The sequence below is a fragment of the Cetorhinus maximus genome, chromosome 7 (genome assembly GCF_964194155.1).
Source record: "Cetorhinus maximus chromosome 7, sCetMax3.hap1.1, whole genome shotgun sequence".
NCBI lineage: Eukaryota > Metazoa > Chordata > Chondrichthyes > Lamniformes > Cetorhinidae > Cetorhinus > Cetorhinus maximus.
In genome coordinates, this window is record NC_135885.1 from 85896579 (window position 1) to 85910333 (window position 13755).

Genomic DNA, 13755 nt, shown 5'->3' on the forward strand with positions numbered 1-13755 from the left:
TCTGGAATGCACTGCCTGAGCCTGTGATGAAGGCATATTCAGCTTTCAAAAGGGAACTGGATCGTTATCTAAAGAGAATAAACTTGCAGGGCTGTGGAGATAAAACAGGGGAATGGAATGAGTCTAGTAACTCTTGCAGAGAGCTAGCATAGACACAATGGGCTGAATGACCTGTGTTGTAACCATTCTGTAAGTGGCAGCCAGAGGTATGACAGCACTTGCAGAGCCAGCCATGATGCAGCATCTGGTGGCCACTGTCTCAGCTTCCATGGCAGCACAGGTAGAAACCATCCGATATCTGTATGCTGCAAAAGAAGTTCAGACTGAGATCATGAGATCCATACTTGCTGCCATGGAGGCTCAGACTGCTCAAAGGCATATGCAGGCTCTCATAGCATTCTAGTGTTCTGTCTTCCAACAGACTACTAGGGTTGCTGAAGCATCACCCCAACAGAGTAGCATTGACACCGTGGTGGATGAACCTGCTGTCCTATCTCAGATTGAGGCCATTTGTGCTTCCATCCCTGCTACCAGTTGTTGCCTCTCAGCTAGGGAGCCCAGACAATAGCCAGTCAAACTGAGGTGATGCTGTCCAAAGCTGGGCTCTCGAAACTCAGAGTTGCTTTAGGTCATCCTGCAATACCATCAGCACTTTCATGCTGAAAGTCAGCAGCCTTCCACTAGCCATGCTGCAGACACTGGGATAGCACTGCGTAAGCGTACTAGGCCAAGCAAAGGCACACAAACAGGATGCACAAGGGTGAATAGTTCAGTTTTGTATGCATTATTGAGTGTGTTGTTCGATTAAGTTTATATGGAAAGATTTTATTGTTGGCGGCTTTTATTTCAGGATTTTGGTGAGGAAGATGCTTTGATGGAGAATGGCAGTTGGACGGAAAGATGGGTAAATGAGGAGCAATGATGATATTGTATGAGATATTAGTGGAAGCAGAGTCTTAGTAGCTGCTCATAGCACATCTAGAGCAAAGGCATCCTACATACCTTCTCCTTGTTTCCTCTTCCTTCTCCCGAGGTGCTCTCCAGGTGCCTAGTGGCGAAGGCTGCACCCTCATTATACTGAGATTGTGGGGGTTGCAACAGACCACCATGAACTTGGTCACTTGCTCTGGTGAGTACTGTAGAACTCCCCCAGAGTCATCCAAGCAGTGGAACCATTGCTTGAATTTGCTGATAATTTTCTCCATGATGTTTTTTCTGGCATCATGGCTCTCATTATAGATGTGTTGTCCTTACTGGTCAGGTGACAGAGGGGAGTCATGAATCATGTGTACAGAGGCTATTTTTCATCTCCAATCAGCTAGCTTCTGGTTCATCATGGTGGTCTAAAGGTGGTGGAAACAGCTAACTGCCTCATGACGAGGGTTTCGTAGTTGCTGCCAGGATAATGGACTTGATGTTCTGGGCATGTTGCAACAACTGCATGTTGATGGAATGGTAGCCCTTGCGGTTCCTTTACCTTTCCCTGTTTACATATGGGGTCTGCAGAGCCACATGCATGTACTCAATGGCTCCCTGCATCATTGGGAATCATGCTGCCCTGACAGAGCCATGTACCCACTTATGCTTCTCTCAGTTAAGAGAGAAGACGACAAAGTTCCTCCTGCTTGAGTACAGGGCTCCCTCAGCTCCCTAATGGAGTGATGGAAGGCAAACTGGGAAATGTTGTTTTTATTGGCTGCTCCTGCCTGAAAGGATCTGCTTCCATAGAAGTTGATGACGCCAGTTACTTTTATAGGCACCGGCAGTCCCATTCTCACCTTGCTATGCAGCTTTAGATCCTTTGAAATAGGCAGCATAGTTCAGTGACCATCTTTTTGCTGAATCATAGGCACGTCAAACATTGCTTCTGACTGAGCAGGAGGCAGGACAGGTGCTCCCTGAAAATCTTTCTCGATAAGGCCTTCTCTGTAGATCCCTCCTCTTTCTCCCTCTGTGCACAGCTTTCCATCTCTAAGGCCAATGCTGCATGTCACTATCGTGTTACAAGCCACAAGGGACTGCGTCTATAGTCCCCATAACTAGCAGGTGTTCTGTACATAGTGCAGTAAACTCCTCTGACCTGACCTTCAGAATGCAGCAATGTTCCCTTCCTTCAAAATTCACCAAGTCACCAAAACTCTTAGTGTTGCAAAGTAACAATGGTGACAGTGGGTTTTCACATTCGAAGAATGCTGCCACTGGCACGATGAGGTTTTCCCATCATTGATTCACTAAGCCAACCAGTGTTCATTTTTCTGATCGCAGTGAAAATTCACTCTTTAATGAATCTTGAGATGTTGTTTGGTCTTTATTTAGAAGTGAAAGTGCTAAACTGACTCCTTTGCTGGTAGCAATAAAACTGCTTGCCTTCAGCTTTGATAAGGCAATAATAAAAACAAAAAATGCTGGAAAAACTCAGCAGATCTGGCAGCATCTGTGGAGAGAGAAACAGAGTTAACGTTTCGAGTTCATATGACTCTTCTCGAACGAGACAACCTCAAGTAATGTAAATAGGGAGGGCAATGTACTGAGGTCAGAGATCTCTGGCAGAGCAATGCTGTCTTTGGACTCTCTACATAGTAAGCATAAAAATACCTGGAAGTGCATTGTATACTTAGTGAGCATTACTGAGTCACCTCTATTACGGAAATAGTTTGTGTCCAAAATGCTAACCTAGGATTTCAATAGTGCTGTACAGCAAGCATCTTAGATACCTCTATTTGGTTGATTTGTTTGAATTTTTAAAAAAAAATGCTTCTGCTAGTTAGCTGCTCTTCCCCACTCATGTTGGAAACTGCATTTCACACTTGGGTTTTTAAGAAACATGCTTGGTATATTTTATGCATTCTGGATTTCCAGTTGCTTAATTAAGTTTAGAAACTTCTGTATTCAATACCTCCTTGTTTCTTTTGCTGACAATTCTTGGGGAGCAGAGAGTCTGCTTTTCTGTATTTCTTTTATTTTTGAAAACCAGGATTGCAAAAATATCTAAGGTCAACTAGAGTAGATTAGATCTCTTGAGAGCTGACATCTGTTAAGTGTTACAATCCAAGTAGTATAATCCCAGCATTGATGAATGCACAGCACTAAACTTCTTTATTCCAACCCTGATGATCTTATACAAGAAATCTGTAATAGTTTTAGTTTAAGGTCGACCTTTGAATTGTTCAAGTGACATTGAGGAAGTGTGGAACTGAGCTGTTGCTGATCATACATGCTTGTAGTGGTACACATGAAATATTGTGAAGTAGCTTTCTGAAATGAGAAAATATTTTGTTGCTTGTCGCAGCTGACCTTTTTGCCTGTGAAAATTCCCCTGACCACTTCAAATCCAGTGCTATCTACTAATAAACAAAACCTATTGTGCTATTTTTCCTGCAAATTAAATCTGTTAGAGCTTGATTTCTTCCATTACACCCCTCTGGATGCCATTGGCGTGACATTCTAGAAATTACTTTCTTATCACAGTTTTGCCTGACAATTGAAAAATGTCAATTTTCAATTTTACTTTTAAAGGTCGGTTTTTTATGAGGTTCTGCTGGCAGCGCGGAGTCTCGTTTGTGGTGGGAAAGATCTGGTGTGAGAAAATCATTTGTGTCTCCTGTCCATTGAACATTTACTTTAAGTTATATTCCTTGCAGAATTGTACAATTTTGAGTGAGGCACTGCCCCCAAAATGTGCATTGCCCATAAAAGATGGTTACATCGAGTACATGAGTAATCCTAGTATTTGCTCAAATAGATGTCTTAAAGGGGGTTTATTGTTCCTCAGCTCTTGGTTTTCTTTTTTTCCCTATAAACAACCAGATTTTGGTGAATTTTGCATTTGGTTTAATTTTTGCTATGTTGCCCACCATTATTTGAGTTTTTTTTCTTGCTGATTCTTTCTTCATTTTATTTGATTACTGCTGCCATTTAGATTGCACATGCAAAGTGTTTAGTTTGGGCATTTTTTAGAGATGCTAATTTTGCTGCATGACGTAGGTGAAAAAGAAGTTTCATGAACTCTACACGTAGCAACAACAACAGCTAAGGCATTTGTTTTACTGCTATATCATTTTTAAGTGCCTTTGCACATAACTAGTGATGTCAGAGAAGTCCTGTCTCTGCTGCTTCTCCTTTATAAGACTTGTGTCAGCTGCTGCGAGAAGGTCTTCATATATTACCAGATTCTCCCTAGCCACTGACTAATTTACAGTTATTGTGGTGCCATTAAACCGCCAATGTGAAAATTTGCTACTCTATCCTTTTGGGGCAATAAAAGATGAAGAATTTTAATACTTTGTGATCAGTGTCATCCCAAGATACCCTACATGGCAGTGGAAAATTGGAACCAAGTCATCCCTATGTGGCAGACTTGCATACAAGACTAGTGCACCACAGGACACTATGATGATTGACTCGGCAATGTGGCTGATTAACTGTATCTGAAAAAAGTAGATATATCAAGGGGGGGTGCTAGGATTCTTGGCTGCGGATAACCACCCCAACACCCCCCCTGCCCCCCTTCACGTGAGTGCACTCAGGGGAGGGTGGTTCTGGCTGGACAAGGAACGGGCATTTAATTATGCTTTTAATATTGCTGCTCTTCACTACATTGCAATTCTGTCAGAAAGCTTTGGGGAAATATTGAGCAAAGGGCAGATGCATAACATTGGGACAGGAGGGACTTCAAAAGATGGTTGCTACTCTCGTTGTTCTTGTCCACTTTCTAGTTGCTGAATCAAAATCCATTTGCTGGAATTGTTACGAATATGAGGTTTTAAAGGATAATTCTGCTTTGGACTGTCTCTTTAAGGTAAAATGGAATGAAGAAGAGGGTCATGTAATCTGCTAGGAATTCTGCCTGACTACGATAGAGATTGGAGGCCCAGGTTGTGTATTGTTGAAACGCACGGGCAAGTTTAACACTTGAAATCAAAGGCAGTTGCAGATGTTCTTCTTGTTGCAGACTTTCTGTCTCAGAGAATTTGAAGAGAGAGAGAGAGAGAGAGCATGACACAACAGAAACCGTTGTGGTTTTCAGAGAAAAAGGCTGTTTTCTGTCCTAGCTTTTTTAAAATACATTCATGGGATGTGGACATCAGTGGCTAGGCCAGCGTTTATTGCCCATCCCTAATTGCCCTTGAGAAGGTGGTGTTGGGCTATCTTCTGGAGCCACTGCAGTCCATGTGGTGTAAATACACCCACAGTGCTGTTAGGGAGTTCCAGGATTTTGACCCAGCATCTGTGAAGGAAGCTACCAGGCAGAATGCTGGGTAAAGCTTGTCCTCTGGTCACATTATGTATCTGGTAGTTTGCTGTTTATCTTATTTATCTCGGAGTAATGCAGAGACGACTCTAGTTCTAAATCTTTATTTACAATACTTCAAAACATCTCAGAACTTGCAGGAATTTCAACACACATGGTCTTTGCAGGGGGCTTCAGGTCCTTTCTGGAGCATTCACCGATTTCTTAACTCTAGCTTCACCCACAGGACTAAGCAATCAAGCAAGTGTACATGGATCAGTTACTAGACTAGCATAATCAAACATAGATGAAACAAACCATTGAACACCACAGGTTAGCAGAGGTTTGTTTGTTTACATCAGATTTTCCTTTTCCGTTCATGGGATGTGGGCGTCGCTGGCTGGGCCAGCATTTATTGCCCATCCCTAATTGCTCTTGAGAAGGTGGTGGTGAGCCGCCTTCATGAACCACTGCAGTCCATGTGGTGTAGGTACACCTACAGTGCTTTTAGGGAGGGAGTTCCAGGATTTTGACCCAGCGACAGTGAGGGAATGGCGATGTATTGCCAAGTAGGATGGTGAGTGGCTTGGAGGGGAATTTCCAAGTGGTGGTGTTTTCATGTGTCTGCTGCCCTTTTCCTTCTAGATGGTAGTGGTTGTGAGTTTGGAAGGTGCTGTCTAAGGAGGCTTGGTGAGTTTCTGCAGTGCATCTTGAAGATGGTACACTCTGCTGCCACAGTGCATTGGTGGTGGAGGGAGTGAATGTTTATGGATGGGGTGCTAATCAAGTGGGCTGCTTTGCCCAGGATGGTGTCAGGCTTCTTGAGCGTTGTTGGAGCTGCACACATCCAGGCAGTGGAGAGTATTCCTTCACACTCCTGACCATTCCTTGTGGATGGTGGACAGGCTTTGGGGAGTCAGGAGGTGAGTTACTCGCCACAGAATTTCTAGCTAGATCAGATGATTTATCTGTTTGTGGCCATTTAAATCTATAGTTTTGCATTATTTCGTCTATTGGCTTGGTGCTTTTGAAAGGACCTCATTGTAACATAGCCTCACCTATAACGCAGTCTTGTGATAAGGTCCTCATGGACTATGTTATAGGTAGGCCCAGTGTATAATAAAGGTATAAGTAATTTGAGTTCCGAAACATTCCTTACTCTATGCCTTTGTTTTCCTTCTACTGTGCCAGCGTTCTTTTGGATAGAGAGTGATCAGAGCTAGATAAGTTATTAAAAGGTTGTCTTGTTAACAAGTTCCGATGCCTGTGCTCAGAGTTTTGTGATGCATTCCTATATTGTGATTACCTTTTTATCATAATTTTACACATGCAAACACATTCAATGAGTTTTTGATATTTCCCAGCTTCTATGAATTTGCAGTGTTACTCAAATCATTTTTTTCCACACCAGTGCATTGTCTGTATTAAGTGCCATTTGCCAAACTGTGTCTGAGGTGCTAAGCCTCTCCATTCTTCTCGATGTTGACTGTCTCAGTTTTGCTTAATGCATTCCTATGTAATACTGGGCCATTTACCAATGTCATATTACTGATTTTAAGCAATTCTTCAAAATTATTTAATCCACAATTCACTACTGCGATAAAAGTTATGAGAGATATGATTTTCCTTACTTAATACATAAAACCTATGTTTTCCAGCTCAGTCCTTCAAAGAGTTTGCACAGCTTCTCCATACAGTTGAAGAGGAGCGAAGAAGATTGGTGAGAATTATCTTTACTTTAAAATTCTTACAGAAACAGGAATGTGACCATTTGGATGGAGAGATGTTTGGAGGTAGAAAGCAAACTCTAGGGGTAAAGGAAAGTTTCTCAGATTGAAAAGATGTGGTGTTCTACATGAGTTTGGGGCCAGTGTTATTTGCTACTTGCATAAATGACTGGGCTTGATAAATAAAATCCACATTTGCTAATGACACCAAGTTTGGACTAGAGGAATGTCAAAATGATGAAAATTGTGGAAAAACTGTGGAGGATATAGATTTTGGGGTAAATGAGGAAAGTGGACTCCCTAGAATTTATCAGGCATAAAGCCTTGAAGGATTATGATAAAGTAAACAGTGACAGATTCTTTTCACTGTTCAGTGAGATGTTAGCAAAAATAGAGCAGAGTTAAGATAATACTGAAGAATGAAACAAAAAGGCCATAAATTTATTTACAATAGAAGTGGTTAGCATGGGGAATTCTCTGAAAGAAGCTTTAAGAAACAAAGTCAATAAGTTCTTTTAAAAGTGGGTGTTTCTTGAAAAAGAAAATTAATTGATGTGTGTGGCATCTAGGAGAATGGGATTAGATTGGGTATCTCAAATAGAGATAAACACTGGCACATAATTAATGGCCTGGATTACTTATTCCTAAACGATAACATTTTATTATGCAGTGCCATTATTATTCTGTTATTCCATTATCCTGCAGCAGCCCCCTCAGTTGGTTTACAAGGAGTTAATTTAACACTGTCAAAGCATAGAAGTATTAATTTAATATCTTGGTTGAGATGGTTTATCGATGATTGAATGTGATGGCCAGTGCAGCCTCAGCTATTGACTTCACAGAGAGAGGTGCGCTTTGAAGCATGCTGATCTACATCTTCTTCCCAGTTCCACACAGGCATCTTAACCATTTTGAGCCTTTACCATTCATCATGTTCACAGGCTATAAAATACCTGTTGCATGCCTACCAATAACCTCAAGTTACCCTTCCATGTTGTGCTGAGCATTGTGCTTGATGTGTTTTCATGACTAGTCTGATTAATTTGAGGGACATTATTCTAATACAAAACAAATGCTACATTAAATCAACCACCTCCCTAACCATAAGTAGCGGGTGTATTCATGCACACATGGCTTGCCCACCATTAGCATTGATTGATATAATGTTTGACAGCAATGAGATAAACGACAAGGGCCTCCTGTGATTAAATTAACTTAAAAATTTTTTACCTATTAGCAGCTTTTGTGAAAGAAAAGAACAAATAAAAGTTGCTGACTTGTGCCAGTGTGCAGTATAATGTTTGACGTACTTTGTGGTAGGTGAGCTCCCAAAATAATGCCACTGCCATCACTCATAATAAGTTTAAGGAGTATTGCCAAGCATTATGGGCCAGCAGAGAACATCTTGACATATGTAACCAATTTTGACTTGAAAGCTGCTGGACAATTTCAAAATTCCCGAATTGCTGCAGTTTTGTTTGTGAATGTTTCAAGAAGTTAATATTTAATAAAAGGGCAATTGAAAGAAGGAAATAAATTTGCTGAATGCAGTTGGTCTGAAAGTCTTGAGTTCTCTAGAGAAGATACTGACTATATGCTTTAAAAGTGAGTCTAGGGTTATAAGGGCAGTCATTAAAGTGTAGTTAAGGCCATAATCAGATGAGCCATAACCTTACTAAGTAGTGGCTTGAGGGAAAAATGGCCTACGCCTTTTCTTATTTCTTATGTTCTTGTATTAGCAGTGTTGCAGGACGATCAGTAATAGACAGGAGTGGACGGAAGGTGGCCCAAACAGATGTTGGAACTGCCCAAAATAGCTGGTCCACTTAACACGATTTAAATAGCTCCTTTGTACTTCACACTTGTGGTAATGACAAATGATCAGCATCATTTTACAAGCATAGGCAGCTGACCAGGATAAACAATGACTCCGTATGTGGTGGGGATTGCAGAAGAAAAACATTACCTATCAGTGGTAAACTTCCTGTTGTGTGCTCAAAAGGGCCACTGATTGATTGGCAAGACGTTCTCACTCCCCAAACCAACTGAACCCAAGAGACCAACTCTTAAAGCTGGTTTACTCAATTGCAAGCAGAATCATGCCATGAAATTTCAATATATAATTATGTTTGCCTTTCATTCCCTAAGTCTCAAATTGTAAGCTTCATAAATAATAAATGTGAATGTAAACTCAGTGATACAACATATTAAAAAAAAACACAAAAAATGGGCAAAATAATATGGTAAGAAGAATTTTGAGAAGTGTATATCAGTAAGTGAATGATAAACGATGTAGGAGAAGCCTTCATGCAAAATGCACGAGTGAAAGAATACACTAGGCCTGTTGGTTCAGGTGTGTTCCAATTTTCATAAGTTAAATATAAATTGCTGAAGACTTAATGGATTCGAGGACTATATTATTCTGGCCATTCTCATGTTTTTTTCTGAATAGTAGTACACAGCTTAGCTATTGACCTATGTTGTATTGATCTTATTCAAGCCCATAATAATTATACTTGTAAGCAGGCCTAAGATAACAAAGTATGTTGTGGACATATCATCACATATTACATAAAGAAATAAGTTACCACCTTTTGACCACATTTAATAATTTTCAGTTGCTACTTACAAATTGCTACTATAGAATTTATGAAGCACCTAAAACAAGTATTATTGAAAGGCTTATGATGAAGTTGAACAGATAGTTTTAAACAAATAATGCAGTAAAATATCAAGCTGGGACAAGCCTGGCTTCCTCATGAAGTCTCAGAAGAGGAACTTTGTTGAAATTATGCTTTTATCCCCAGTCTTGGATCAGAGACAGAGACATTGCACTAGGGTACAGTATTTCTAAATATTAGCATGGTCTTCTTAATATTAATTTTTATGTCACCTTTGTGTCTTCAACATTGACTCTAGACCTAACAAAGTCTCGTGGTTTTAATATTGGTAAGGAATGTCTTGCTGATTGCAACATACTGCCTGTCTTAAACTGATGAATCATCTTTGGTGAATATCACTCCTCCTTGTTGAAAGTACTGAGATTAGCAAGGGCATCTACTGATGATAGACAAATAAATAATTAATAAACAATTAATGGAAGGAGCAGGCTCTCATGAGCATTCTACACTCAATCATGGTGGAAGCCAGCAATATAAGTGGCTGAATTGTTCCATCTTCATCCTAAAGTGCTGAGTGGATGATCCTGTTCAATCACCCCCTGAGGCCACCACATCACAATTCACACTACATGACCTCAAGAAATTGCTGAGTGACTGGACACAGCAAAGGTTAAGTGGGTCCTGACAACATGATCTCAAAAAGCAGGACAAATCCAGTTTGGCCAATTACCATCCCATTAGTCTATTTTTCATAATCAGCAAAGTGATGGAAGGTGCCGTTGACAGTGCAATCAAGCAGCACTTACATAGCAACAACTTGGCAGGGGAGATACAATGATCAGGAAGATTGTGCTCCCAGGGTGAGGCTATCCCATGCACTTCGGTGGTGCTGATGCCTGCGATGTCCCCAAGTGTGGGATACTCAACTGCAAAATTTGTGGTAGTGTGGGACTGTGTTTGCGCTTTCCCCTGAATAAAACCTGCTCACCGATGTTTAATTAGGTTCCGGTGGCATTATCATTGTCATGTCACTATAAGCAACATCCTGGGAGTCACCATTGATTGGAAACTCAACTTGACTAACCATAAAAAGCATCCTGGCTGTAGTAATCCAGAATGTGACATACCCCTAACCAAGTTGTGCCAGTACAATTACAACACTGACATTTAATCAACCAAGTGAAAAATAGATCAGACATATCCTGCCTACAAAAAGCAGGACAAACCCAACCCAGCCAATTACTTTTTTATTATTCATCCAAGGGATGTGGGCTTTGCTGGCTGGGCCAGCATTTATTGCCCATCCCTAGTTGCCCTTGAGAAGGTGGTGGTGAGCTGCCTTCTAGAACCGCTGCAGCCCAAGTGATGTAGGTACGCCCACAGTGCTGTTAGGAAGGGAGTTCCAGGATTTTGACCCAGTGACAGCGAAGGAACGGCGATATATTTCCAAGTCAGGACGGTGAATGACTTGGAGGGGAACTTTCAGGTGGTAGTGTTCCCAGTTATCTGCTGCCCTTGACCTTCTAGATGGCAGTGGTCGCGGGTTTGGAAGATGCTGTCATAGAAGCCTTGGTGAATTCCTGCAATGCATCTTGTAGATGGTACAAACTGCTGCTACTGTGCGTTGTTGAAGAAGGGAGTGAATTTTTGTGGATGTGGTGCCAATCAAGCGGGCTACTTTGTCCTGGATGGTGTCAAGCTTCTTGAGTGTTGTGGGAGCTGCACTCATCCAAGCAAGTGGGGAGTATTCCATCACAATCCAGACTTGTGCCTTGTAGATGGTGGACAGGCTCTGGGGAGTCAGGAGGTGAGTTACTCGTCACACGATTCCTAGCGTCTGACTTGCTCTTGTAGTCACAGCATTTATATGGCTAGTCCAGTTCAGCTTCTGGTCAATAGTAATTCCCAGGATGTTGATAGTGGGGGATTCAGTGATAACAATACCATTAAACATCAAGGGGCAATGGTTGTATTCTCTCTTGTTGGAGATAGTCATTGCCTGGCACTTGTGTGGCGTGAATGTTATTTGCCACTTATCAGCCTGGATGTTGTCCAGGACTTGCTGCATTTGGTTATGGACTGTTTCAGTATTCGCGACTCGCGAATGGTGCTGAACATTGTGCAATCATCAGCAAACATCCCCACTTCTGACCTTATGATGGAAGGGAGGTCATTGATGAAGCAGCTGAAGATGGTTGGGCCAAGGACACTACCCTGAGGAACTCCTGCAGTGATGCCCTGGAGCTGAGATGCCTGACCTCCCAACAACCACAACCATTTTCCTTTGTGCTAGGTATGACTCCAACCAGCAGAGAGTTTTCCCCCTGATTCTCATTGACTCCAGTTTTGCTAGGGCTCTTTGATGCCACACTCGGTCAAATGCTGCCTTAATGTCAAGGGCAGTCACCCCCACCTCTGCTCTAGAAATCAGCTCTTTTGTCTGTGTTTGAACCAAAGCTGTACTGAGGTCAGGAGCTGAGTGGCACTAGCGGAACCCAAACTGGGTGTCAGGGAGCAGGTTATTGCTAAATAAGTGCCGCTTGATGATCCTTTCCATTACTTCACTGATGATGGAGAGTAGACCGATGGGGTAGTAATTGGCCGGGCTGGATTTGTCCTGCTTTTTTCGTACAGGACATACCTGGGCAAGTTTCCACATAGCCGGGTAGATGCCAGTGTTGTAGCTGCTCTGGAACAGCTTGGCTAAGGCTGCAGGAAGTTCTGGAGCACAAGTCTTCAGTACTATTGTCGGAATGATGTCAGGGCCCATAGCCTTTGCACTATCCAGTGCCTTCAGCCGTTTCTTTATAACATGTGGCGTGAATCGAATTGGCTGAAGACTGGCACCTGTGATGCTAGGGACCTCCGGAGGATGCTGAGGTGAATCATCCACTCGGCACTTCTGGTTGAATATTGTAGGAAATGCTTCAGCTTTATCTTTTGTACTGGTGTGCTGGGCTCTTCCATCATTGAGGATGGGGATATTTGTGGAGCCTCCTCCTCCAGTGAGTTGTTTAATTGAGCACCACCGTTTCTGACTGGATGTGGCAGGACTGCAGAGCTTAGATCTGATCCGTTGGTTGTGGGATCGCTTAGCCCTGTCTATCATTTACTGCTTATGCAAGTAACCCTGTGATATAGCTTCACCAGGTTGACACCTTATTTTTAGCCATGCCTGGTGCTGACAATGGCTTGATGTTCCATGGTGGGGTCATGGTCCAGGGAGAGGTAGGAGGAAGTGTCTGCGAGTCATTGTTTCTAGGACTGTCGCTGACCTCATCTCCTCTAGAGATCTTCCTCCCACAGCTTCCAACCTGATAGTCGCCCAACCTCGGACGGCCCGCTTCTACCTCCTACCCAAAATCCACAAACAGAACTGTCCTGGCAGACCGATCGTGTCAGCCTGTTCCTGCCCCACGGAACTCATTTCTCGTTATCTTGACTCCCTTCTCTCTCCCCTTGTCCAGTCCCTTCCCACTTACATCCGTGATTCCTCTGACACCTTACGTCACATCAACAATTTCCAGTTCCCTGGCCCCAACCGCTTCCTCTTCACCATGGATGTCCAATCCCTCTACACTTCAATCCCCCACCAGGATGGTCTGAGGGCCCTTAGCTTCTTCCTTGAACAGAGGCCCGAACAATCCCCATCCACCACTACCCTCCTCCGTCTGGCTGAACTTGTTCTCACACTGAACAATTTCTCCTTTAACTCCTCTCACTTCCTCCAAATAAAAGGTGTGGCTATGGGTACCCGCATGGGCCCCAGCTATGCCTGTCTCTTTATGGGGTATGTGGAACACTCCGGCCCCCCCCACAACTCTTTCTCCGGTACATTGATGATTACTTCGGTGCTGCTTCATGCTCCTGTCAGGACCTGGAAAAATGTATTAATTTTGCTTCCAATTTCCGCCCCTCCATCATTTTCACATGGTCCATCTCTGACACTTCCCTTCCCTTCCTTGACCTCTCTGTCTCAATTTCTGATGATAGACTGTCCACCAATATCCATTACAAGCCTACTGACTCCCACAGCTACGTCGACTACAGCTCTTCACACCCCGCTTCCTGTAAGGACTCCATCCCATTCTCTCAGTTCCTTTGCCTCCGTCGCATCTGTTCTGATGACGCTACCTTCAAAAACAGTTCCTCTGACATGTCCTCCTTCTTCCTTAAC

The 13755-nt window shown here is 42.7% G+C and overlaps 1 protein-coding gene and 1 non-coding gene across 2 annotated transcripts in view; both read left to right on the plus strand.

Moving 5' to 3' along the window:
* arhgap42a (Rho GTPase activating protein 42a) overlaps window positions 1-13755 on the plus strand; it is a 480518-nt gene that overhangs the window by 173117 nt on the left and 293646 nt on the right. Inside the window, exon 3 of the mRNA XM_078545811.1 lies at window positions 6889-6950. Within this exon, the coding sequence (XP_078401937.1) occupies window positions 6889-6950 (62 nt within the window). The remainder of the gene's footprint in view (window positions 1-6888; window positions 6951-13755) is intronic.
* LOC144683118 (U1 spliceosomal RNA) lies at window positions 10388-10550 on the plus strand. Its single transcript, XR_013577170.1, has one exon. It is a non-coding gene; the product is annotated as a U1 spliceosomal RNA (small nuclear RNA).